At 53.7% G+C, this 27906-nt stretch overlaps 2 protein-coding genes across 2 annotated transcripts in view; one reads left to right on the top strand and one right to left on the bottom strand.

Annotated features, from left to right (window-relative positions):
• Positions 1-2202, top strand: part of LOC119108152 (LIM domain only protein 3) — a 63770-nt gene extending 61568 nt beyond the window's left edge. Inside the window, exon 8 of the mRNA XM_037231731.1 lies at positions 2135-2202. Within this exon, the coding sequence (XP_037087626.1) occupies positions 2135-2202 (68 nt within the window). The remainder of the gene's footprint in view (positions 1-2134) is intronic.
• Positions 243-27411, bottom strand: LOC119108151 (hillarin). The gene is made up of 8 exons (XM_037231730.1): positions 27085-27411; positions 26692-27015; positions 26136-26640; positions 17255-17375; positions 10676-10874; positions 4721-4918; positions 3043-3252; positions 243-2577 (listed from the first exon to the last, which is right to left on the bottom strand). The coding sequence occupies exons 1-8, from the start codon at positions 27409-27411 to the stop codon at positions 2332-2334; spliced, it is 2130 nt and encodes a 709-aa protein (XP_037087625.1). The 3' UTR covers positions 243-2331.
• Positions 27412-27906: the final 495 nt, after the last annotated feature.

Below are 27906 nucleotides of genomic sequence, written 5' to 3'. Positions count from 1 at the left end.
ACCCAAGACCATTCTGTGCAATCCACGTCGATCACATTTTGATATTTCTTACGCGTTGTATATGCCGGTGGTTCGGTGTATTTGTGAAGCTTATGTACCAGTTGCCAAATACCCGAATTCTCGGCGCATAAGGGAGCTGTGTTGAATAAATCTGACAAGTGGATGCTCTGATAACAGAAATCGTTACCCTTCCAGAGAAAACGCAAGCATACTTTTACGTCATGTATTCATGCAGCAAGGCATAAAGGGGATTGGAAGGTGGTTTTCAGCCATTATCAATACAGTAGTTCCGGAATATATCAGCTTGATAGGCATCATCCTCAGACGACCAGCTTTGCTTTGAAAGTAAACATTTCCAAAGAAACTTCCCACTTATCCGTCCATGACGAAAATATACACAGTTTCTGCGCAATGCTCCTCTTACACTCCGAGGCACTAACGCTAACATATGGCACGTGAGGACTCGCGATCCAGACAGGGCAGTTGCATAACCACAGGCTCGATGCAGAACCCGAAACACACACAGGCGTAGGCGCACAGACACGCATACAGACAGTGAGCGCGAAATCTTGTCGCGGCCCACGTCGGTCATGACGAACAGTCATCAGTGAGGGGCGCCATGAGCACGGTCTGAGCATCACCGACCAATCACACAATGTCAATGGTTGAAGGCAAATCACAGTTGAGAATGCATGGCAGGTGAGATGCCGCACGCCTCTAGCCAGGGTGGGCATGTTCGAAAATGACAGGTGAGATGCCGCACGCCTCTAGCCAGGGTGGGCATGTTCGAAAATGGCAGGTGAGATGCCTCACGCCTCTAGCCAGGGTGGGCATGTTCGAAAATGGCAGGTGAGATGCCGCACGCCTCTAGCCAGGGTGGACATGTTCGGAAATGCGCTGGCGATTTTATTCATAACATAGGCACGACACGGAATTCCAATACAAAACGCTGAAGAGGAGTGCGCTGATATATAAACTTCTACTCATTGGGCTGCCGTTTTGCGAGGCTGGAACGTTCAAAGAAATGCCTAAAACGCACGACATTAGAAATCCCTGTAGCACAGTCCTCTGATGGGTAGCAAAATCCACTGATCTCAGTCCAAGCCTACCTAGTCGTCACACGTCTGACTAGCTGAAAAGCTCTGAAGTATAGAATCGAAGGGCCCTTTTCGTCATCCACCATTGACGTATCCACGAGCCGCGAAGGCTTGTTTCTCCAAACATTAAGGCAGTCCGGCCCCCTGAATGCGGCGACAAAGCCACCAGCTGGTCAGGGTTGCTGGGAACCGGTTCAATACAGTACAAATTACCATCGACAGCGCTACGGGGATCTGGTGGGCCTCCTGTCCAAATGCCGTGCATGTATCAAGAGTCTTGCTGTGCGTTCCGAGTTGAAGCTTCAGGAGCCATTGCCCGCGTCCTGAATGCATAGAAGTATAGGAAATGTGGATGATAATACAAATTACAGCAATGCCTGGCACAGTATCTCCACATGGTGTTCTAGTACACTAACACTGAAAACTTGAGCAGAACACGATGCTCCGTGTGCCCGCGGCACCACCATACAGATTGCCTTGTCGGCACGATGCGATAATGAATGAAAATGAACCGACCGCCTGCCCGGCACAAGCTCAACTATATCATTTTCCTGCCTCTGCCATCGACTGAGCAGCCGCCATTCCCATGCGGAATGAGTCATCAAAGAAGCGTAAATGGTGTGATGCTCATTACACCAGCAACTCTAAAATCCCACAGACGCCGTGAATGAAATTCGGTAGAATGGATGGATGATGCTACTCGAAGAGTATTATCCATCAAGTCTGCGATCGGACGCGATTCCACCTAAAAAACACAACAGCAAATTTCCTCTTCAATCCCGAAAGACGTAACGAATTCATACGCTGTTGATATGAGAAGTAATGTGGCCTTGGAACCGACTTTTGTTGGCCATCCTCTTGTGCGCATGGTAAACCCCAGCGCGGTATATTACTAAGCAAGACCAAACTTCAAACACTCTGGGGTAAAATATAAACCATTTTCAACGGGTTTTGAGCATATGGGAGATATGGGGCCGCGCGCATGCGACTTCTGCACACTCACCGCGAACCATTTGGCCGAAGCTCCCACCGGGCAGGTGGCACACATCACGTGCCACAGGTCACACAGGTCAACCAGGACCACGAGCCGGATGACAGCACATAACCGCCGCGATCCTGCAGGCCACGGGCGCGCAGCCTTGACCTCGAGGCCTCAGAGTCCGCCGGGCGCGGTCCAACCCGGTCGCGAGGTCACTCGGGCCACGAGTTCACGCAGGTGACGCGGTCGCGAGCCTCACCGGGCGCGCGGTTTGAGGCGGATCGTCTTCTTTTTGGCGACGACGTCGTCGTCCTTGGCCGGCTCACCGTCGCTGCGGCTCAGCTTCGAGTCAATGAGGAAAGAGGAGATAAGCGGCAGACGCCACTTGCCCTTCTCGCTGGGCCGCGGCATGCCGTACAACAGCATCTTGTAGAAGCCGATCCGCGGCGGGTGGATGAAGAAGATGATGTCGCCGTCCACGTCCTTGCGCTTTACGATCGACTGAGGGGGCGCCGATGCGGGTCAGGGCTGGTGCAGGTCCAGAGGCGGCTAGACACGCAGGAGGCTGGTGGTGTGAACTGAACGACATGGTGCGCTTTGAGATGCTGTCGCTTGGAGCGGGCTTTGAGTCCGTTCAGCCTCGCGTGAATGTTATCAGTTCGTATCCGCTATTCCTTAGAGGGGGAGGGTGACTAAGAAATCGTCCCACAAATCAATGGGTTTTTCATTGATTCTCGCGGCCGTGTTTCCTTTCCGAAACTGAAACTGAGTAACGGACGAGCACCAAACCCCAAAGCAACATAGTAATATCACAAAATGACTTGCCCATGGCATCGGTTACCAGATGAGCCCCAACAGCCGTCAAGGCCCGGGGTCGGTTTCAGTGGCCTGAGATTATCACCAGTGACCCGAACTCACACAGCGTCAGGCACTCCCAGCTGCATCTATTACTCATCCGGCACTCGCCTTGGACTCGATCTCCAGCCCGTCTGCGTCGAAAATCTGCACCATGGTGAGCAGGTCGGTCTTGGTTTCCAGCACGAGCTGCTTGAAGCCGCCCCACGTCACGATAACAGGGCCGTCCTGGTTGAAGAGCGACACACCCATCTCGTAGAAGAAGCCGGTCGGCCCCCAAGGAATGTCGCTCACCGGCCAGGGACTGAACTGGCGCCGCGGCTGTGGGAGACGGGTAGCACGTCAGGAGATCGCAGAAAAGGAGTTCAAGGCTGAACTGGCGCCGCGGCTTTGGGAGACGGGTAGCACGTCAGGAGATCGCAGGGAAGGAGTTCAAGACTGAACTGGCGCCGCGGCTGTGGGAGACGGGTGGCACGTCAGGAGATCGCAGCGAAGGAGTTCAAGGCTGAACTGTCGCCGCCGACAGAGGAGACAGGCGGCACGTGAACAAGCTGAAATGGCGCCATATTCAAGAGACAGGCGACAGGCAAGGGGTTATCAGGGGAGCGGCCGAACGATCAGAGCGGCTGGGTGGGGGTTGTGGAGTAGGGGGGGGGGGGGCAAGCGGTACAGTGACAAGAGGAGTTGGGCTGGTCCGTTTCGCGACAGGAATTGAACAGGAGTAGAACATGCATGATTTGGTATGGACCAAAACGCAGATTGTCTAACCCTGGTGCTGCAGAGGAGTGTTACACTGTAGCAGCGAGCGACTGGTCTGATACCACGTCAGCTGGAAGGTGGCAGAGTGATACCATGATGGCCACGACACCTACGCCATTAAAACGCCTCTGCACGCGTGTGGATTGCGCTCGTGGGAGAGAGGACCGATAGCGGAGACACCAGCCGAGAGGAGAGCTGGAGAGAGCACACAATGTGCCCGCTTCTCGGACCACCCGCTGTTCGGACTTGGCGCGTCCGTGAGCACCGGCCTCTGGCCTTCCGGCTTCCTTGTTTGCTACTGGCGCAGGGGTTAAACGGCGCGTCAACAACGCATGCGCGAGCGGCCATAACGGCCCACTAAATCATCATCAACGCCGGCGCCGGAGCCTCCACCTCCTGATGAAGGAGGTGCGGGGTGCCTCATCCCATCACTCATCAAAGCGTGCGTACGTGCTCGGTTGGTCTGATGCAGAAAGCGACGCGACCTTAATTGAAAAAGCAAGCAGGTTGACGGAAAAATATATCGCAAACCTAGCCACAGTGAATAATTAGATGCGCTCTGTCCGACAGACAGACCAATCTTCAAGGCGCAAAGCAGGGCATCGGTACGATTCCCCAGACCCCAGCTCGGACAGTGTGCTTTGCAGTCACCACTAGTTGTGATCGTAGGTGACCAACGCCGCGGCGTGCAACACCCAGATCGCTCTGGCCCTGTCCAGATGGTCGACAGTGACCAGCCTGTCCTGGGTTGACGTGTCCAGATGATCAGCAGTGACCAGCCCGTCCTGGTTCGACGTAACCGAACACTCGGCCGATGCACAGTGTACGGCAGAGACGGGGCGCATCACTGCGCCCCGCCTCCGCCGGCCGCCACCCTCCAGCCGGTCGGCCGGTGCCCTGCGCCAAAGCCTGGCAGCGTGCACTGGGCGCGAGTTACACCCATGTTGCGCCCCGTGTTACGCCCCGTGTTACGCCCCGTGTTGCGCCCCGTGTTACGCCCCGGGCGTGCAGCAGGGCTTCGACGGCGCACCTTCTCGCAGTGCAGCAGGAAGGTGGCCAGGTGGTCGAGCGGCAGAGTCTCGTCGTCCATGATGTCCTCCTCGGGCCGGCCGTACACCTTGAGGAAGTAGGAGCCGCTCTCGGGCGGCTGCACTGTGAAGCTGGCCAGCCGGCGCTCTGAGCCGCGCAGCTGGCAGAACACGAACCCGTTCAGCTCGCTACTCTCGATCTGCCAGGCGCACGGGGTGGGTCAGGTCAGGTCAGGTCAGGTCCAGGTGCACTGGTTATCGGGTGTCATCACGAAAAGCCACTGCCAACTCCAGGCTCCAACGTGGGCATGCCACGGCGTCCATTTAAAAACGAAACGGACCCAAGCAGCCATTTCCCTGGCCAACGAAAAAGACGCGGCGCGTGCCTTGTCGTTCATAATGTATCGTCATATAGCGTTTCTCTAGATTACCTGCCATAATACCACGTCATACAACGTTATTCCAAATCACTTCCTGTCGTAACACCACGTAATATCAAGTTCTTCTAAATCGCCTGCCTCAACGCCATGTAATACTGCGTTCTTCTCAAACGGCCTGCCTGAACACCAAGTAATAATGCGTTTTTCCATCTTGTCCACCATACTGCCACTACTGCCACGTAAAATAACGCCCCTCTAAATCGCCTGCCGCCTGTCTACCCAGCCGCCACGAGTTGGCGTCGCGGGCCGGGTGCCGTGCCGCCGCCCCGTCACGCCCGACCGTGCTGTGCCGCCTGACAGTTGCCGACGGGCAAGCGGCGTTACTGCAAGCCAGCGCGCCTCTGCCGCGCCGCGCGGCGACATGTCAGAGCGTTCGAGGTGTCACAGGCGGGGCGCGCCGCGGGCGCCGCGGGCGCCTCGCCCGCAGGGGAGGGGCGCTTAAATCACGGCGAGGTCACGCTCCTAGCGCGCCTCAGAGTCGGGGGGGGGGGGGGGAGGGGGACGGCACGGTGGCAGACGGGCCGAGGCGTGCGGTCTGGGAGGATCGACCGGTCGACCTTGGCTCTGAGGTGTCCAGGTCAGGTCGCAGTCCGAGACCATGGGCCGCAGGCCCACGGCCACGGCCAGGGACGGCCAAGACAGGTGAGGTTCGCGCTAGGCTGGTGGGCTGCTGTCAGATTCAGTGCAGTGGTGGGATGTCGTCAGATTGAAACGGATGCGCCGAGGGAAGCGGAAGCGGTGTTGAGCACTGCTCATTTTATTGGGATGGCCGAGTCCGGCGCGCCTGGTAAGCAACTCCCGCGTTTGTAAGCTGTGGTCCGTGTCGTGTTTACTCACACTACTACACTACTTTTTGCTCACATTTTTAATTGACGTCGGGGGAGGAGCAGTAAGCTGAGCGAGAACAAGTTGATTGGTTCGTGAGACCTTCGTGACGTGGCTTTGTGGCGTAGTCGACCATGCTATCAACGGTACCTCTCACCACTGGACTTCAATGAGCACAAGGGCCGCCTCATTATGAGCATGGCAGCAGGCCGAGCGAGTCTTAACGACAACCAACCGGAAGTTGTGCTGCCTAGTGGCGCACCTCTGCCAGTAACGCCTTTAGCAGGCTTACATCGTTACAACCCAGGTCGCACAATCAGAAATTATCGCTGACAAGTAGCACAACCTTTTAAAAGTTGTACGGCAACAATGTGAAAACAGAGCTGAAATGCCGGTTGTTGGGCCAAGCGGCGTACTTCCGCGGCATTGCAATAACGCCGTTAATTGACCTCTCCATACCAATTGGCATGGAAAGGCACAATTCTCAAAAAGGAAAAAACGCTGCCCAGCGAGGAAAGACAACAGTTCTACGGACACGTTTATTTATTTATTCATTTGTTATTGAAAGATTAAAAATTGTGTGCATACTAAGCCACCAGACGAGAACGATAGCCCGAACAAGCAAGCCGTGAACGAAGAATAAGTGGTACTGGCGGAGGAGTCAACAGACATTCACACTGGCAAAAGTGTGAGTCATTGTTGCAGACACATGATATCGTGTGCAAATCATGTTTGCGCCCGTTTTCGGGCCTTTTTAAGGAGCTATATCAGATGTTTATTACAAGTGCAGGTAGATGCTTCAAACCAGCAAAAGGCAGAAGTACTATCTACAAGTCATCCGGCGATCTCAACACTGTCCGACCCATAGTCGAGCCAGTAAAAGGTCGAAAAACTATCAACGTCACCTGTTCTGAAACCGGCCTCAAGTCCAACATGCCATGGTCTAGAAATTGGCAGGTAGGGCCATAAAAAACACATGTTAAAGGTGCGAACTGAGCCAGTTAAATGGATGAACTCCTGGAATCAGAGCTGACGCTAAGCAGTGCTTCTTGTGTGAGCCACGCTCCTACCATCTGATCATGAAATTCTAGGTCAACGGCAGAATTTGGTGACGAAAAATTGAGGTACCGCAATGCTCGGCACAGTCCCGTCCCGCCCTCTGACGTCACCTGACCTTTAGCGCGGACGCTGCCACCGGCCGCAGGTCATCGAGGATATCAACAAGGGCTTGTATTTATCCATGTATTTATCGAAGATGTCGGTACACAGACACGTAGCCCAATTTGTTTTGACTAATATTCACCCAAAATAATAGAGTTTGTTGCAGCACAATAGCTAATGGTCACAGCCGTCGCAAAGTCAACTTTCCCAATTTTATTCGCCTAATATATCAAAATTGTGAGGCCTCAGCATGGCCAAGAATGGCCATCCTTTTATCAACAGGTAACAAGTGCAGCGGCTCATTAATATCAGTGTGCCTCCCCTTGTCAAACCCATGACAGGGTATTTTAACGCATTGCTAACTACCATCCATGCGGGTTCCCGAGGGCGACGGCTCTATACAGACAGATGGAGTTTACCGTCTGTTTTAATAAGCTTACGACGCTTGGATATCATTTACATGGTACTATCGCGTCTGTTAGTTCCTGGCTCATCCCACACCGTAATATGCGTCTTACGAGGGCAATGTCCTCGAGTCAGGTCAGCACCAGCTGGGGCAACACCAAGTCTGCTGACTGCCGTACCCGGCGTCCGTGCACTAACCGGGCACAGGGAATGCAAACGGCATGAGGGAGCCCTTCGGTATGTCACGAGGCCACATCGCATTCAGCGGCCAGTGAACCGCACCAGCCAGCGGAGTTCATGCAAAGGAAACGGCCACGAACATAGCACAAAAACCGACTTTCACCGTCCGCTGCGGATTTCGGACGCTGTGATGGACTCGAGTACCTGACATCAAACTTGCGACAGCTTGTTCTGGAATGTCCAAAATGCCCGATTCATATCGTAGGCATCAAAACTTACACCTCGCCTTGAAATGTGGGGTGGAGGGGGGGGGGGGGGCACCTTCTAAGGTTCTATGGATGTATCTCCGTGGTATGCCGTGAAGCAGGGCCTAACTTTTCAGTAGCTTCTGTACCCTCCTCACTCCTTCTGTTTTGGTTTGGGAACGGCGCGGAGAAGTCGTTTGTTACGTGCATCACCATGCCACAAGTTGCATCCTTCTTATTGGGGGAGTTCACGTTCGCCATCAAGCTCGTCCACCGGCCCCTATTACCCTGAGTCTCACCCCGTCTCACACTCTCCAGCAAAGTTACCAGATGTTCGTACTGAACGCGGGCAATCACCGACGATTATGTGCTTGGCTCTGTGAACCGTCTTACCATCTTCTTGCCCATACACATGCCAGCAGACCGCTGTCTATTACGGTTTATGAGCCACAAGAGAGATGTGGACATACGATCTGAACATTTTCGCTGGTTCCGCTGACTGTCGAGTTGCAGTATGGCATATGCTGTGAACGCTCGAACAGGTTGAAAGCTGCTAACAACGTATTTCGATTGCTTTGATTAGGCCCACCAAAGAGGAATTATAGGTTTTCTAGATTTTTTTCAAGCACGAAAAAAACATTGTCCAAAAAGGCATCTTAAAAACACGAACAAATCACAAGCACCTGAAATATTGTCACTTCCTTGTGGGCCGCCTCGAACACTTCCCTTGGCCGCATTGGAGCCCCTTGCCAACACAGCAACCCCGTTTAGGCTCTCTGGGCATCTGACCGACGGAGGAATCCCTCACTGATTCAGGATGCCCGGCCGATGTTATCGGGGTCTCCAGCCTTGACCCTGCTTGGGAAATGGACCCATAGACCCGGATCGACACGGAGCCCGATGTTTGGTTCTGGTGGTGCCTGCCCGACGTACGGACCCTCATATACTCAGGGGGTCGCGATCAGCGCAAATGGTTCTTTGACTGGCATTTGAGGGCTTGGCCCTGAAGAATGGCGCCACTTAGAAAGCCCTTCAGCTAGGTCTTCAGGCCCTTGGTCGTCAGTTTCGATTGGTTCTTAAGCCCATCGGGACGTAAGGGAGGCTCACGTGCTCCGTGTGCCCCCCCCCCCCCTTGCCTGCTGCCTCTGCATGACTATGTCATGCCGCCACCCAAATAGTGAATACCTTAATCTGGCCGCGTTTAAGGGAGTGCTCCACATTTGTATAGGGTTTTCAATTAAGATAGCCATCTGGAAGATCGTTTGGTGCGGTTCATAGCCCTGCCCTTCTTAAAGCTTATATCCCTCTAGTTTCCAAGCTACGCGCCGGCGAAAATGTGCGAACTATTTCAAGGTCACCCAAGCATCCATGACAGCATCATAACGTCATTCAAATCCTGCCGTTCCATGCGGCAAGAAAGGACAAGTAAAGTCACAGTTGTCGAGTCGTTCATCTCTGGCGCTCGTGAGCACGATTTCCAGGCAAAACGGCCAGCACTGGCTCTCAATAAACGTTGTAGCAATGTACGATGACGCCATCAAACGATGAAGTATTAAGTGCATACTTACCAAATGTAGAAATTAGGTCGTCCAGACCAGTCTTTCCCATCTAAAAGTATACCAATAGTTATAAGTGAGCTCATTTCATCGTATCTGATGTTTGCTTCAAATTTTGAGCATCCCCTGTAATGTCACTTGTCTGGTTCCGGGCATCACAAGCCGACGGGAGGTGGAATGTGCCTGGGGATTTGCTGCCAGCTCTGGACGTCTCTCAGCAATGGATGGAGTGTCGAGGCTTGAGTGCAGCCGGTTGTTCAACGGGCGGCCCCAGTCCTCCGCCGGCACGCTCTCGCTGTCGCATAATTGTGATCAGATCGGTATGATTAGATTACTGTGCTAGCGTGCTGCTGCGCCGCCCCTACAAAGAGCTCGCGGAAAGACCGGGGTCAGAGATCACCAGCGTTTTGTTATGAGTTAGCCGTGTTATGCGTTTTGCAAGAGGTAAGTTGCTCAGTGCATTACCGTGGAACATTATTCACGTAGATAAGACAGTAGTAGTTAGCCTTTTTCCTCTGAAAAAGCAGGAGAATGGAGATATAGTTAAGTTTTGCAAGAGGTGTAATGCATGTCTGTGTTGTCCCGCGTTGTTCCGCTGGGGGCATAGGCAGTGAGCTAAAGCTAATAGCGTTTTCTTCCACTAGTCAGTACTTTCGCAATCGGGGAGGCGCTTTCTTTATATTTGGCTGCCTTGTCCCCCCCCCCCCCCCCTGTGTTCCACATGCATCAAAGACTGGCCCTTGGTCAGGCCGGTCTTTTGTTTCAGCCGCTAATGCATAAAGCCAGCCCCGTCCTCCGCTCAAACCACCCGCCCAAGACGAGCCTGCCGTAAATCTCCGTCACCGCGGCAACGACGACGCATCGGTGCACCCGTGCGTTGACAATGGTCGCAGCTGAGGGCCGCCTTGCGGACGCCTTCGGCCGTTTATCCACCAATTTCAGGCCCGGACGACATAAATATTTCACTACGTGACGTCACGTCGTACCAGGAACGGGACGTATCGGCGCCGCCCGAAGCGTCGCGAATGTCTGGCCAAACCAAACGCAGTGCTGGCGGCCGATCAGCGGCGTTGATATGACGTCACTAGTCCAGGCAATCGACTCAAGTACACTGAGCCTCGTTATTGCCGGCTTCGAGTGCCCACCTCGCTGACGCTGTAGAACTTGTACTTGAAGCGCATGAAAGGTCCGTGGCAGAAGATCTCCACCTCGGTCTGGTGCTTGAAGGAGACGGGACACTCGTACATCCGCTTCAGGCGAAGCTCGTTCATGAAGAACCAGGGCGTCACCTTCGGTAACCGGTTGAACTCTTCCAGCGTCTGAGGTAACACCAGCAGCTGCCACCTGCGAACCAGGCCGGCGCAGTCTGAACACCGTGAACGAAGGCTGTTCTCTAAGCACCGACCAGGCAGTCTGAAAGCGGGTGCTCAACACATCTGTCCTGCGCCCTGATTCCGGGCGGCCAGTCTGAGTACCGAGTCCTGACAGCACCAGTCGGAACGTTGCGACTCGACGGCAGCCGGTCTGGACGGTCGGCCATCACCGAGCCAGCGGACCTACCGGCAGACTGCCCGCAGACTGTGGACCTCGCAGACTGCCGACCGAGGTCGCCCACTTGGTCGATGACTTCCCGACGGGACAAGCGTCAGATGTAGCAGCCTCGGCACGTTGGGTCATTCGCGCGTGCATGCGGCTGGCCACTTTTGATGCTGTCTGTCCGTGTATGTGTGATCTGTTCAGTGATGACGCCTGTGCGTGCATGTTTGCATGGTCACTGCCGAGTTGTGAGCATGCTTGTTATTATGTGACTGGAGTTCGCTTCTTTTCTGCTCCCATTTTTAAAGTCCGAACACAAACAAACATAAAATGCACAGACGTTACTGGAGTCGGGACCTCACCAACCACAGTGGTGCAGTCACGCCCGAGGGCGTGCGACCGGTCAGTCCTCGGCCTGCGAGCGCGTGTGGGACGGTAGCTGTACGTGCCGCCGGTCGCCTGCCGTGACCTCGTCACGGGGCGCCGTGACCCACCGCCATCACGCGTCCGCCGCCAGCCGCCGCGTGGCGTGTCCTGCAGCGCCGCTGCAGCCGTTGGTCGGCCACATAGCTTCGGGGCACGGAGTGACCGGATTGCCCCCCCCCCTCCCCCCAGCCGTCCAACCAGTGACGGTGCGCCCTATTACCTTGGGCGCGGCAGACGCGGGGCGGGAAGCCGCGCGCCGAGAATGGCCGCCTGGTGGGGCGAAACTTTAATGCGGTATGGCCTGACGAGTCTCTCAGTCGCTGACTCCGGTCAGGAGTGAGTCACACGCTGTCTAATCGATCCGCCGTCGTCGCCATGGCTATGACGCGCTGTCGGCCGAAAACGCGGCGTTTGTCTACCCATTTGACGCGAGCGCAAACAGAGCGATGGTTCCGGATTTCATCGCCGTCTGCCGGCAGCAAAACTACCGGCTTCTCTGATTTTCATTAGGGCTTAACGACACACTCAGCTGCTGAGGCTGCATGGAGTCGCCCGCCTCTCACTCTAGCAGGAAGGACGGGTACCGCGGGGAGTCGAACCCCGTGCCTATGGTTCCCCGGACGCGCAATGGTTAACGCAGACGCTTTAACCAGCACCCCTCCCCCCTGCCGGCTTTTCTGCTCTGATCCCTGCTGGTTTGGATGACGGCCACTGGGACCAGGACCTATCGGTGATCAGGTACTCCATGAGGTGCCGGGGTCTAGACATTTCCCGCGATGCACCTGACCTGCCATATGAGTGCGTGACCCCTCTGTGTCACGCCATAGCTGGATCGAGCTGCGCCGATGTCACATGGGTTAATTGGTTAGTGATTACTGTTTGACGCCGTTTATTCGGTACCAGGCACCACCGGAAATAACGCAAAGGGACACAAGAAGTTGAGCGCGATACAAATCCTGCTGAAAAACCAATGCTCGGAGCGCAAATTTGATGGTCAATCCCATGCCAATGCCAATGCCAATCCCATGCCAATGAAACGTAGAGGTCGGCAGCACGCAGGGCGGGGCGTGCAATGAACCTTAGAGCAAGTAGGTAAATGACTGGAACAACAGCAGCCTGGCCTCCACCTATCGCATCTGACGCCGGAGCTTGAGGGCCAAACGGGGAAGCCCCGGAGGTCGCCGGCAGGGCACGATCGCATGGGACCAGTCCCCAACGCTGGACAATATTGTCCAGAAGTAACAGTTCAAGCTGCTCTCCCCCTACCCCGAGCTGCACCACGCCATTGTCAGCTGTGAGCGTCGCCAGCTGGCCGCGCTCACAGTGGGTTAGTGGGCTGCGGCCCCTGACATCGCTGACAACGAGCGGGCTGAATATAGCCATAACCTGGGGTGCAGGGAGTCTGCCCACCAGCCAGGGGTGCATGGGGTCCCCGCGTCGTAACCTTTAATCTAAACATACTAAGTGGCTCTTTGTCTGATGCAGACGCAAGTCATGTGCGTGGCCATGGATAGCAAAGCGTTACACCAAGTTACCGATGCATGTATGTACATGAATATGGATCTACTTACTCCAGCGCCCTGCAGATTTCACTGAACCAGGGTTTGAGTAGGCTCAGAGTGTGGATACATATTTAAACATTAGCATATGCTTTCGAGGTGCTTTATACGCTCGCTTTGTGTGGTTTTGAGTGGATTGTCCCGCGGCAGCGGCCGCGCCGGAGGTTACGTGACGTCATAAACAGGAAGGACTGTGGTGAGCATTGCAGCACATTAAGCCTTCGCCGAAAAATCCTGCCATTGACAAGAAAGTTCGCGATCGGGTGGTGGATCCGGGCTCGCGCAGCAAGCACAGCTTAGCATAGGCACGGTCCCAAAGTCAATTTAATCAAAAGGTTTGGACTAAATCTAAAAACACATTCTGTTTGTTCGGTCGTTTGTTATAGGCTGGTGCTAGGCGAAGCTCGATGCTCCTTTGCTGTGCTGCTCCGAAGAAGCTGCATTCGAAGATGGCGTGCTATTTAATGACACTGGGGCTAACAAAATATGCCTTTTTAGTTAAACACATAGCAAATGCTTCGTTTCTTTCTAATTTCTTGTTTATCTTTCCCTTGCCAAGCGTTATCTGTTTGCGCTGTATTAGTTTCAAGAAACTTCTTAGCACTGCTGCCCAAAGGGAGGTGGGTACGAACTTAATGGCGCATTGGCAGCTTTTTTGTCTACGTTATAGTGAAAAAAAGAAAATTTGCAACATTTTCGGTGCTCGTGAGTTGTAGGGGCTCCAAATATTTCTTTCATATCCATATTTTTGTCCGCTTGAGCAAAAAATGAACGACAACGTAGCGAAAAATAAAGCTTATAGCTTAATTCGTAGGACCGGTCCCTCAAAGCAGCCTCTATATATGTCGCAACGAAATGCAATGCTTCCCATGCTGACGTTGTCAGTGAGGACGGCTTGCTCGGTTACATCTTTGAAATGACCTCTCGTAATGCCAAGTAAAAAGTGGAAAAATTACGCTAACCTTGAATGCCGCCAATTCTAATGGTTCAGTTGTTTAGAGCGCCCGCCTCCCCCCCCCCCCCCCCCCCATCACAACCCACACGTGGCGCGGTAGGTCCCAGCTGCTTCTGGCGCTCAGTATTTGTCTGACTACAATGACCTGCGGGGGACCGCGCCATAGGTCTAGTGACGTCAGAGGGTAGGACGGACCGTGTCCGTTGCTCGACCGTTGACGTAGAATTCCACGATCAGATGAAAGAAGTCACGCCTAACGCCAGCAGCATTGCTTAGTGTCTGCTCTGATCCCACAAATCCATCCTTTCAATATGCTCGGATAAGACCTATCACACGAAAGAATGCAGTGCAATATTGCTGTTCTACTTTGTCTACCGAATGACGTCAAACATGTGCAATGATGGACTTCATGACATTTGAAGCTTGTCTTCTCAGTCTATTTGCTTTTGCTTCCCAGTCCGTGATGTGAGCAAAGCGTAGACAGAATGTTGGCAACATACTAGTTTTTGTTATTAATGCGGCAACCGTCAAGCCCCGCTGCCAAGCTCGGCCTAGCTTCACCACCGAACGTTCAGTATCCCATAACTCATACGCGCGTGGAAGCCGCCGACACCGGCGGTCGGTGCCTCGGCCGAGCCACCCGTCGGCCTTTGGTCAGTTTTTGTTTCGGGCCGGCGGTAGCACGGTGGCTGATAAGGCCGCGGTCACACCCGCGGGCGGCGCCGCCATGACCTGGCCCCGCTCGCGCCGTGATCGGCGCCCAGTCACCGCCTCCCCGTCCGTACCTGACTGCCAGCAGCCAATCTGTCAGTCGAGATAAGGTGCCGCGGTAGCATACGCCCATATGCAGTCCAGCAAGTCACCGGGGTTTTTGATTGGCAGCTTGTCGCTGTGACCTTGTTATCAAGACTTGGTTTTGTGATCAATGGCGTTCCATTTCTTGAAGCCGGAAGTCAAGACTTTATTATGGGAAATCAGGCAAGCGGAAGTGTCCTGAGATAGCACAAGTGGTCAGGACACTAATTTTTGCAGTGCAAACATTGCGATGTTTAACTTTGCTTAGAGGCGTCAGTTTACCGCTCTGGTTCCCCTCAGCTGGCTTATGCTTTCTTGTGGGCACAGTCCTCAGAACTGAGATCTTCTTTTTCATAGATGGGACGCTCCGTTCCTTCCGCCCACTTTTTAAGAATCCGTTGGAACCTTTTAAATGGATGGATTTCTGGAATCAGAGCTCATGCTAAGCAGTGCTTCTTGTTGCGTAAGCGCTGGCCCCACCATCCAAGCGTAAAATTCCAGGTCAACGGCAAAATTTGATGGAAAAAGAATAGCGTGCCGCAGCGTTTAAAACGCTTTGCCCTGCCCTCTGGCGTTACCTGTCCTTAAGCACGGCCGCTGCCACCGACCGCCGGTCATACCTGTCAAGGCCAAATGGCGAGCGCCTAAAGAGGCTCGAACCCAACCGCCACAGGTGGGTGGATTGAAAGAGAGATGCTCTAGCCACCTGAACTATTGAGACGGACGTTGAGAGGGAAGTAGGTGAAAGGCGGGGAGAAAGTCATTTTTTATGGAACCTGAGGGTAGCTATTTTTTTATTTTTAGCCATTTTCCCTGTCCAGCACCTACCTGTGTTGCGAAAATACGCCCTTGATGAGTTAATGATAGTTGACTTGATTTACATATCCCTGTAGTTATTATTTCATTATTTAACAATCTAGGCCGCACATCGGCAGGCGAAATTCCTCGGGAGCAGCTTGAGCAGAACTGAGCAGTTTGCGTCAATGGTGTTAGCCCGTGTCGATCCCGGGCTTCGTATCCTTTTGAAGTTCCATCACCCCCGCCTCCTCAGCTGCTCGTGTCGAGCCCGGGCTTCGTATCCTTTTGGAGTTCCATCACCCCCGCCTCCTCAACTGTCCGTCACGGCCTTCACACTGCCCAAATCGCCATAGAAGTCCTTAGAAGCAGAAAAAACTGCAAAAAAACATTCCTGTTTCAGGCAATTCTCGTCTTTGGCCTTATCCCCGAGCAGTTCATGAAACTCACTCTCCTCTGGACCAGCTGAGCCATTCGCCGAAGCTCAAGGCATCCTCATCGCGGTGTGCAGCGAGCCCAAAGGCCGTGACTTGCGAGGAAAAATATGGAGGCGGTCAGCTGCACCGCAAATGACATTTTATGTTTCATGCATGGCGAAGCATGCCCTGCGCGGACAGTGAGCCATGAGGCCCCACGTCTGCAGGAGTCGCAGCTAGGGGTGGTGCCGCGCTAGGCGGTAGAAGGCTTCCGGGCGACAGCAATTAGACTGGAACATGACTGTGGTTTCCGCAAATATTGCACGCCGGCGCCTACCTAGTTTTTCCTTTGTTTCAAATGTAACGCAAACTTCGCTGCTTCTGTGACGGACTGGCGAAGAATGGCGGGGCTACACGCGGTTGTGGCACGATAATCTATGAACAACGTTCGAACGAACGAACGAACGAACGAATGTTCTAAATCTAGCTAGGTGGGCTTGGTCAGGTCACCTGCGTGCATAGCCGTACATTGTTCGAAACCCAGCAGAGACTGATGAAGAAAAAGTTTTGAGACGTCTTTTCATGTCACCGCTCCGCGTACTGGCAGTCCACAACCGGCTTCAACATCTCGTGGAAGTCAGCCTACCGATGGATCATGTCATCTCAGAGGAGCCGCCACCCAGCGTAGTAGCGTTGAACACGGCCGTCGTGCAGTCCAGCCGCCACTGGTCCGCCCTATCGACACCGATCTCCGTCAACTATCGCCATCCATCTGTCTTCAGACCAGCAGCGTGGGAGCGGCAAAACACGCCCGTGACGATCAGTGCCACCGCCGTGGCGACCTTGACCTACGGCTGCAGCCGCCGTGCCCCATCAGCCGCCCGTCCGATGCGCTAATCAGGGCGCGCGCACGGCTGCGTGCGGTGAGAATGCGCGTGGCATGGTCGATACCGTTCCCAGGGCGTGAGCAGATGGCCCCGGCGCGTCGTTTCCGGCACGACGCGCCGGTCAGGGACAGCCGAGACCTGTCGAGCGGAGAGCTTGGCTTTCAGTCGACGTCCGGCCGCGGTCCCCGCACCACACTCTGTGACGAAGAGTGTAGACATGGATACGAAGCGTATCATTGAAGACGAACGGAGGCACCGAGTGCTAGGAGTACACGACGACGATCAAGGTCGACGAGCGTCGAGTGGACGGGCGAGACTACTTCGGCTGTGGTACAGCACCATCGTCGGGTCTTACCTATCGTAGTCCTTCTCACTGTCGTCGAAGGGGAAGTGGGTCCAGCCGAGGTCCTCCGGGTCGGACAGGAAGTAAAACTCGTTCACACGCGGTACAAACTGGCCTGCGGTGTCCGTGAAGCCTGAAGGGAAGGAGGGGGATGAAGTCGTCACAAACGAGTACATCAGCACCACGCCATCATCAAGCTCCACATCACTCACAACAGTGGGTCCGTTTTTCAAACGAACTTCGACTTTGCATTTCAGTTTTTCCGTGACGCTTTTGCATTCCATCGCCGGCAAATGGAGTCAACGATGACCGCGACGAGATGGGAACAGTCGCTATCGGCAGCCGAGTCAAACAAAGTTTTACAAAAAGATGAGACAGTAGTCTTAGCCTCATTCGTCCTAGAATGGCCAAGAGAATAGACAGATATATTTATTAATATTTCGGCCACATGCCTTTATCGAAAGATACATCAGTAGTAAACTCAAAATTACCTACCGATCCGTGTCGATCCTACTCGATTTTTCACGCTTTTCTAACCGAGAGCCACACTTTTTACTGGTCACCAACATTCAGGGGATTAAGCAAGGCCCAATTGCCAGCCATTACTACGATACAGCGCATATCTAAGCAAGGATAAAAATACCCCAAAATACGTTTACACCTACACGAATTCAAGTAAACAGGCATCACGCATCACGCATCATTCGTACATGAAAACGAATTCAAGTAAGCGATTTCAACTAAACCGGCACCACGTACCACGCATCACTTATACATGCAAACGATTTCAATTTAACAGGCATCATGCATCATGCGTTGGGCATCACTCATACGTAAAGATGATTTTAAGCTGGCACGCATCATCATCAAGGCACTAATCACATTCGGAAAACCGGTCATAATGATGGTCAAATCGGCACATTAAGGTTTGGTCGCTTACTTCTAAAAGAGGAGATTCACCTATTTTTATGACTGGATGGTTCTGTTTTGTAGATAGCAGTTAACCTGAGAGGAAAGTAAATAGGGGACGGGGGGGGGGGGGGAGGAGTCGTCACGAAGCACCTCTAAGAGGCATTTCTCCCAGGGAATGCTTTGCATTATTATGCATGATGTGTTCTTAGGCCTCTGAGAGGAAATTCTGGATTTATTACTGACATTCGTTTCGATAAGAGCGTGTAGCAGATGGCGGAACAGAACGCATGATAATGAAAACGATGCAAAAAATTCACGCAAATCCCGAATGCAAACGTGATATATGTTACTTTATGCCCCCACGTGCACCTGCGTCGAACGGTCGTGGATGTTACAACTGCACATGCTCTTTGCGATTGACAACAACGCCTTGGGCGTGCATGGCCACTAACGAATTGCAGTGATTGCAGTGATACATCTGGTCGGAGACGCGTGGTGAGGGCGCATGACTATAGCGACAAGTGAACGACCACGTGTGTAGCACTGGCATGTAGAAGCCCTTTCAACGGCTGCTGTTCCGTTTCAGGAATGCCACATTACGAAATCGAAGCGGAAAAGAATTGTCAAGACAGATAACGTACAGCGGGCAACCGGCATACCGTCATGCCCGCGCACTTTTAATAGCGCACTAGTGTCTCCTGCTGTAAGACGTCTGGATGTCGTTGGTATGACACTCCTCCAGTGGACGGACTTTTCACCAAGGACAATAGCCGGCCCCAACACAGTAGCGCGACGCGAATCAATACAGCGGCGACGAATTGGCAGGGCTGCATGCACCTACACCAATTGTGTACTGCGCACCTACACCAATTGTTTACTGTGACAAAGGCCCGGCCTGCGCAGCGACCCCAGCTAAAGACAGGCCGGCGATGACCAGCCGCGCCGACGACATGCAGGCGCGTGACAGTGACACCGACCCCCAAGTCCTCCAGCCGGTAGACAGGCACAGCGGAGTCGTGTCCAGTCCTCCAGCCGGCAGACAGGCGCAGGGGGTCGGGTGGAGCGGGCCGTGGCTCCCCAGTCTTATTGTCGGTTATTTACAACGTGTGTATCGAGCGGCTGCGGCGCCTCAAGTGGACCCTCCACCGGATGTCAGTGGCGATCCAGGGTCGGCACGGCCGCCGTGATGAATGACACCAGGCGGCATTGTGTCGCCTTTGCTAGTGCCGCTGCCGGCGGGCAGCCGGGGCGGGCCAGGCTGCCTCGTCTGGGCTCAGAGGGTGGGCTGAGGATCAGAAGGATCGTGCGTGTGGATGAAGGGCTGGGAATCAGATGGGTCCAGATATCCAGAATGCCTAGAAATTATGGGTATCAGTTTGGCCGTAGCAACTTTGAAGGGGCTATTGCAAAGCGCGCCATGCTTAGTGTGCTCTTTTCTATATTTTGCTTTTTCTATATCGCTTGCTTTTTCAAATATTTTCGGAGTTCTCAGAAGCCCGAGTCGGACGCCTGAAAAGGGATAAATGTTAAAAAGCAGACAAGGAAAGGGTGAGTAAGATAGGTTTCAAGCCTGAGGTCTGCACCCTCTTGCCTTTACCCCCCAGCCCCAGGACGAGTAACTTGCACGTAGCTTTCAATAAGCTCCAACCGTTGCTCGATAGGGCTAAAAACTGGTGCGAGTAAATGCTTAGATTATAGCAAGCAAAGAAATGTCATGTTTCATTAATCTGATCATGGCTCATATTTATGTACCAGGTAACAGCTGGGATCGCAATATGTCCGCATGCGGTAGAACGCCAGACCAAGTCGCATACACCTTATGGCTGAAATCGTACAGATAGCTCTTAAGACGGCGCAGTTGGTCCAGAGGAGCCTAGTTCCGAGTAAGCGGACCCGTGACCGTCATTGGCGCCAAATGTCAAAGGAGTTAACGTCATGTGAAATCATCATATTCACAGTTATCGGCGGCTCGGAAACACAGAACAATCGACGCAGTCCAGCCATACAGCATCCCATCGCCTGAGGCGCAGAAAAAGCACCTTCAACTGAATAAAGCTGCTACGGAAGCAGGGGAGATATTAATGACACTTCTTCTTTCATCAGTTGGCCGAACGAACACGGACGAACTGCCCTGAGGAAGCAAACCCTTCGCGACTTTGCCTTACATGATGTGTTGGCTGGTTCTATATCACATGCCAAAAACACATCACTGCTGCTCAAATCTATGATTTGAGCTGTAATAGTCTATCACCGTCTCCAAAGCAACCACAGTAATACCACGGGTGCGTCTTAGTCATGCCTTAGGACAGGATTTTTGAGCATCTATTTTTCGCACCGTCATGAATCGTCCCGACATTTTTCCTGGTGCAGAGCAGGCTGCTTGTAATTTGTCGGCGTTGTGGCATCGAGTTTGCATTAGCACACATAATAAATTATTTCCAATACGCTTTTAAATCAGCGCCCATGACACAGCCGGGTTTTGCCACGCGTTTCATTTCACCGGAGCCGCTTCCGGGCGTTTTCGGGCCTCGTTTTCACTTCGTTCCTCCCCGCTGCTTCAGACTGCAAGCATTCCCCGGGGGTTTCCTGGTCGGCAAATCTCCACAGCCATATATCTATTGGCACTGACTTAATAGCCTAACCTTTATGAAGGTAAGCGGCCTGCTTTCCCGTTGTTGAACTGGCTGCGTCGCACGTGTCGAACTGGCTGCCACCATGCCATTAAGGCGTTCTATCTCGGCCTTAACGTGATATAACCGCCACAACATGCACCCGAAAATGACGAGAATGTTTTTGTTCGGCATGTACTGCCCCGTGTCCAGCCTCAGCGTCAGTGCCTGCCAAGGCCGCACCTAATGACCATTTGAATATCGCGTTCCGCCAATAGGCGTTCCACCAACCCCCAGCATTCATTGAAATAGAAGCGGCCACGGCGCCGGTCGATCGATACGGTCCCCAGTGCCGGCATATTCCGGTCCGAGTGCTGACGGCGGCAACCGCGCTCACCGAGCAACCGGCAACACAAGCCAGCGGCCACTCCGGACGGCCGAGGCCCCTGAGGAGGCCAGGCAACACATGCCAATGGACACTCCGAGCGGCCGAGGCCCCTGAGGAGGCCAGGCAACATACGCCAGCAGACATCCTGGACGGCCGAGGCCCCTGAGGAGGGCAGGCGAGGCGGAGTCGGTGGCAAACAGTGCGAGATGCAGCCGCTGACGAACCTCCACGCTCAAAGCTGAAACGATATTTCGTATGTGTCCTTACGTCCCCTCTATCCCTGAGTTCCAAGGCAGGGAAATATCTCCCAGCATCATGACGCCAGCCCGGGCTTGTCGCCATCCGAGGGCACCACGCGGCACAAACAAACTCCGAAGCGGGAAGGGCGGCACGAGACGGGAAGGGTGGCACCAGGAAGAAATGGCGGCACCTTGCGGGAAGGGCGGCACCAGACGGGAGGGGCGACACCCCGCGGGCCACGCTGAGACGCAACCCGCACGAGTGCTCGCCTCTGCGCCGAATCGCAGCTGACCGCCATCCCCGCTCTCGCCAAACAACCTGCCACGCCGCGTCGCGCAACATCAGCTCCGTGATGAAGGTTGACCAGCAGCAGTCATGGCTGCCACTACCAAATAACGTTCGCTTAGCTCTAGTGACTTCCCATGCCAAAGTTTGCTGTGGGGAAATGCAAAAAGTCGTACGTCCCCTTTGCAGGAACCCAGAATCCATCAAATATCCCGAACCGCAAACCTTCAAACTTGCCATTCATGCAACTACTCATTTTCAAGGCTGTCACTCACTTAGCATAATTGATGACCACATAAAATATACTTCCGGAGAATACCCATACACATCCCGAATCTCTGAATATGCTGCATGGCTTATTCCACGCTATGTCCACACCATATGCATGAAGCGACCATACCCCTAAGACGTAGAGGCTGTGGGCCAGACTTCTCTTTTAAGTTTAGCATAAGCTTTACTGTGCTACATGGAAGGACGAATTGACTACGACGGTGATCCCCAATCTTCGACACCCTTCTGCCTCCTGGATGATAACGATGCACAACGGAGAGCCGCATTTCCCCCTTCTCTTTCCCTCTACATTCTGCATGCACGGCAGGAAGCGTTATTACATCGCCTCCGACACTTTCCGGCTGACCGACCAGTTCATAGCGCTTTGTTTACCGCTATTTTGCATGCTTGCTGGCGATTACAACACGGGCGCCACATCGCGTGGAGTTCAAGGGCAGGGGTGAAAGTCGAATAGAAGTTTCGTCGAAAGGCGCGGCTCAGTTTGGCAACCTCTTCTTGCATCCAAAACATTGCACACGCACGCGCGCCCTCCCGCTAAGCGAATGGCCGGAGAGGCCGACGCGCTCGGTGATACCATTCAGCATCATCCTCCTGTCATGCGCGTGGATTGGCCTTGTAGCCGATGTGCCCGAAAAAGCACAACCATCATCATCATCATCACTATCATCATCACCGTCGTCATCATTCTGCCAAACGCAATCATAACCTTGCGTTTAACATTGTGACCAGCCGCGTACCCATAATCACAATACGATATATATATATATATATATATATATATATATATATATATACACATATATATATATATATATATATATATATATATATATATATACACATATATATATATATATATATATATATATATATATATATATATATATGTGTGTGTGTGTGTGTGTGTGTGTGTGTGTGTGTGTGTGTGTGTGTGTGTGTGTGTGTGTGTGTGTGTGTGTGTGTGTGTGTGTGTGTGTGTGTGTGTGTGTGTGTGTGTGTGTGTGTGTGTGTGTGTGTGTGTGTGTGTGTGTGTGTGTGTGTGTGTGTGTGTGTGTGTGTGTGTGTGTGTGTGTGTGTGTGTATGTATCTAAGCACGTGTGGCCTGCGTGCCGATCAAGCTACCAATTTCACATAGTGAAACTTGCCCTAGATTCCACACATTCCTGATGCAACAAACGATGCCACCACACATCCGCAAAATCAACGATCGTAAATCATGCAAGACGTCCACACAAAGTCAGGCCAAACGACTTCTTCATGGAAACGGTGGTGCAATCCTTCACGAGGTCCAAAAGCACGGTTTTATCCGCCGCCTATGTGTGCAGACTGGCGCGACTTGACACACAGACGAGAGGCTATTGAAGCAAAAACGAGGACGCTGCCGGGGTTTATCTTTGTGAAGATGACCCTGTGTTGCACAACCTTCTCAACGCACATGTCGATGATTGGAGGGACGTAAAAGGTAAAAGCTGCTGCCTGCAAGGTCGCCAGTGACCGTTTGAAAAAGTAGCGCGACCCACGCTTTAACGCGTGTTGAAAGCTGTATAAGTAAAAAAGTCTTGAACTGTTGGGTTTCGGCCGCTATGGGTAGAGTTTTCCAAAGTAAAAAATTGATCTTCAGTTGGCCAGGAGGCTCTGGTTTCACGACGTTATCAATGAAGCATTCGTTGAATTTGAGAACACCCAACATTTCGACACTGTGCTCAAGGTCAGATTTTGTCGGGAATATCGATCAACAACACCCTATGACTCTTTGGCTCTGGAGCACAGCGCACAAATTTTATAATCCGATAGTGGGGGTCAGAACTCACGCAACAAGCAGCGTTTTATATGTACGCTCACCCTGGAAATGCATCCAATCCAAAGGTTCTGACATTTTATCCACAAAAAAATGATGGCCACCCGACAAAATGCATTTGAATTCGACGCACAATAAGGATACAAAGAAAGCAGTCGTTACATCACACGTGCAAAGAACGGCGCGTGCGTCTTATAATCCCCAGCTGTGTGCACCTACCGAAACGGAAATATGTTTTTCCTTCCGTGCGAAAAAGTATGCATGCTGCATGATGACCCAAATAATAGCTAACCCGCTTCTTATTGAACGGTGACAAGTGTACTTGTCACACAGTCAAGACTGAGGGAGCATTCGAATGACCAGTCAGTTGCAAAACATGATCATAAATAATGGCCGTCATCAGTGATCCCGCATTCGTCAAATCGTGACTCTACAGAAGACGCTTTGAGGAGGAGGCCGGGAGTCTTGTCAACATCACCTCAGCGCGCTACATCGCTACTGTCATGCTTGGGCGGCCCAGGGGCGACTTCACTGGATTGATCGGGGCGAGGAGTCACCCGGCAGGACGGGATGCTACCGTGCAGCGCGCGCAGCGTTTGGAGGAGCAGCTTGCTGGAATGCACCTCAGCTCAAGGTTGTCGTGAAGTGGGTTCGCACTCACCCCACCTGTCAGTGCTGGATCTTATGATGCGCGGTTATCTAAAGAGCCATGTCCACGTGGACAAGCAGCGAACCTTCAAGAGCTCAGGGCCGCGTTCAGACTTCAAATGGGATGCACCACGGTCGACAAGATCGACAGGACACCAGGCAATCTGGAGTATCTTTGCAGCCACTATTCGGTGAATGTGAAATCTCTACCCATGTCGCGGCTGGTGTTTTGTCATTGAATTGACATCAAATGGCACCACATTCATCATTGTACAGTGTGTACGCTTGCCATTCTTGAGGACCACGTAAGTAATCTTTCACTTGGACCACCCTGTACCTTAAAAAGCTTCCACATATAGCAGCCCATTTATTTTCGGTCCTAGTCCGCCTGTGTTATCTCATTAAAACCTGCCAACATTTGCAGGCTGACCTAGCATAGGCAGAGTTTACTTGACAAATCAATGGGCGCCTACAGTACGCTGTATGATACAAAATGAACACGTATTATTAGAGATATGTTTATGCACCTAGTACACCAGCAATTCAGAGAAATTTTCGGCATTTTATTGGCCCCGTCTTCCTTGTTGCTCATATGCATTGAGGGGCATCAGATGAGCATTACGGAGGCCCCAGTCAGCACGGGGGGGGGGGGAGAGGGGAAGGGAGGGGGGGCGGGCTCAGGCTCTCTCGAAAGTGTTCAAAGTGACGCCTATGGACTTGTACAAGGCCAGGACGTCCATCCCACGAAAAAAATCGGCTCTTATCTATACTAGTCTCCACATATCCCTTGTGTTCGTCGAATCCCCGCAGATTGCATGCGCACTCTCGTGTAATTGAACAAGATACATGGCTATCGCCCTGCTGTAATTACCTTGTTTTTCGAACACTTCAGAATAAATTCTAGAAAGGGCTTTCTGATTCAAATAGGAAGATCACCAACCCAGCAAAGGGTCCGCTTTACATGGCACAGGACCTCCCATTTCAGGACAGGGCCGCTTGATGTATAGAGCAGATCCTAGTCCAAAGCAGTGGCTCCCGAAACCATAAAGGGGAACTCTGGTCCAGGAAATGGACCTCTTGATTACAAAAAGGCCCTCCATAGGAGACAAGGCGCCGATACGTAACTTTTGTGGGCCTCCTTGATCCGAACTTTGATATCATATGTGTAGCTTTCAAAATTTGAAGTCGGGAAATAGGAGTCTCCGAAAACTTTATGAGAACATTCTCCTTCTTCCTACAACCCCTGCTGCACCTCCCCTTGCGTTCAAGGCGAACTCCTGACAACAAAAGCGATCGCAAATAATGGGCAAGTCCAAGCCTCAGGTATCTAGGTGTTTTAATCAACAGTGTTTCTTTTGCCGCAAGCACAAGCATTCCAAATTCAAAGGCGCACTACACACAGCACAGCATATTCATCCCTCCCCTACACACACAAACGCATCCTCACAGACACACACACACACACACACACACACACACACACACACACACACACGCACACACACACACACACACACACACACACACACACACACACACACACACACACACACACACACACACACACACACACACACACACACACACACACACACACGCACACACACGCACACACACACACACACACACACACACAACACGCATGCACGCACACGCTCATAACACCAATTCCGCCCTGTTCGCCGGGAGGGGGGGGGGGGGGGCGATGCGGGCGGCACTAACCTGCGCCCCACGTGCAGTCTACGAGCCGCCACGAACCGCGCACGAACACGGCGCTCCAGGCGTGCGTGGCATCCTCCTTCGGCCGGAAGTGGTGACCCGGCTTGTAGTCGTGGTTCTTGGCGAAGCCGTGCAGCCGTTTGGCGCGCAGGCCCACCTTGTCACACAGCTCGCTGAAGAGGAGGACGTACTCGCGGCAGACGCCGGCGCGGCGCAGCAGCACGTCCGCCGCGTCCAGCCGGCTGTCCAGCAGCGACCAGTCGAAGCGGATGTTGTTGACGATCCAGTAGAAGATGGCGCGCGCCTTCAGCAGGTCATCGTCACCACAGGGCGTCACGAGGTGGACGGCCAGCTGGGTGAGGTCGCCGGCCAGCTTCTCCGGCGTCGTCAGCACCCAGTCGTCGACCTCGTCGAAGAGGGTCTCGTCGCCAACCAGCTCCAGCTTCTTGCAGGGCGGCGGCACGGCGGCGTACTCGGGCGCCTCGTCCGTCAGGAAGTCGTTGTCGGTCTGCACGCCGGCGTCGCGGCGTCGCAGCCGGCTCCGGCGCGGCGAGCGCGCCAGAATCTCGTGAAGGCTGGTGGCGTCATCCAAGTCGAGCGACCTCCGCAGGCTGTGGTGCAGCCGGCCGGCCGGCGAGGCCATCTCGCGGCCGTTCGTCTGGCACTCCTTAATCACACTGGTCTCGGCCGCCATGTTCACCTGGCTCTCGAAGTCGACGGCCGGCGGCGCTTCGAGCATCGCCAGTGCCGCGCTGACCGACGCACTCGGCGTCGGCGAACCGTGGCGCGTCACCGTGCGCGACGCCGGCGACAGCTGCGGCGGCTCCGTCTGCGTGACGCGGCTCACGCGCTGTACCACCGTCTGCGTGCCGGCCGTGCGCGTCTGGCGGCGCACGGCGCGCGCGTCTGCGCCGCAGCCGTGACCGTTGTGCATGATCTGCGTAAAGCGCACGTCCGTCTGCACGCTCACGTCGCACGCCACCTGGTGCGGCAGCCGGTACGTCTGCGTCTCGACGTCGCTCTTGTCGCTCAGGTCCCAGTCGAACTCGTCCTCGTTGAAGGCACTGTCCGTTTGCGCCTGGTTCTCCATCTTCTGCACGGCGGTAGTCTTGCGGCCGCGCATGGCGCCCATCGGCTGCAGCAGTGGTTGCAGCAGGGGCAGCGCGTGCAGCTTTTCGGACACCCAGGCCTCGCGCGGTGCGTGGCTGCCGGCGCTGCTGCCGGTCACTAGACGCACCTCCTCAGCCTCGTCCGAGACGCGACTGCGGCCGCATCCCATTATACCCGGGCCGCACTCCGCACCGTCGCTCCGGCTGAGGGCGCAGACACGGTGTCAGGGGTGGTTCGGTGTCAGGGCTGACTTGATGTCAGGAATGGTTCAGTGTCAGGAGGTATTCGGCGGGGACACGGCGTCAGGAGAAGGTAATCATGGCACGGTGTCAGAGGTGGGTCATCAGGGGCTCGGTGTTAGAGGTGGATCATTGAGAGCACGGTGTCGGCGACGAGTCATCAAGGGCACAGTAAGAAAGAGGGGTCATCAGAGACATGGTATCAGGGGTGGGCCATTGGATGCACGGTGTCAGGGGCGAGTCATCAAGTGCACGGTAACAAAGAGGGGTCACCAGCGGCACGGTGTCAGCAGAGAGCTGTAGAGATGCGGTGCCGGGAGAACCGCGGCAGGTATATGGTGTCGAGTAGCTTTCGACAGATGAAATGTAAGGTGAGGCACGGCAGAGCCACGGTGCCATGGGAGGCATGAGGGAGATACGGCTTC

The sequence above is a fragment of the Pollicipes pollicipes genome, unplaced genomic scaffold (genome assembly GCF_011947565.3).
Source record: "Pollicipes pollicipes isolate AB1234 unplaced genomic scaffold, Ppol_2.1 Scaffold_6686;HRSCAF=7923_pilon_pilon_pilon, whole genome shotgun sequence".
Taxonomy (NCBI): domain Eukaryota; kingdom Metazoa; phylum Arthropoda; class Thecostraca; order Pollicipedomorpha; family Pollicipedidae; genus Pollicipes; species Pollicipes pollicipes.
Note: the sequence above shows the minus strand (reverse complement) of the source record. Positions and strands in the feature narration are given on the sequence as shown.

Bases quoted from the DNA above. Each gene is read 5' to 3' on its own strand.
- LOC119108151 (XM_037231730.1), bottom strand. From the start codon at position 27,411: ATGGGATGCGGCCGCAGTCGCGTCTCGGACGAGGCTGAGGAGGTGCGT. The intron at 27,016-27,084 runs GTGCGCTTTACG...GTGCGCCGCCAG, and splicing joins ACGTGAGCGTGCAGACGGAC to ACGCGCACGGCCGGCACGCA. The intron at 2,578-3,042 runs GCGAGTGCCGGA...GCGCCCCCTCAG, and splicing joins GGCTGGAGATCGAGTCCAAG to TCGATCGTAAAGCGCAAGGA.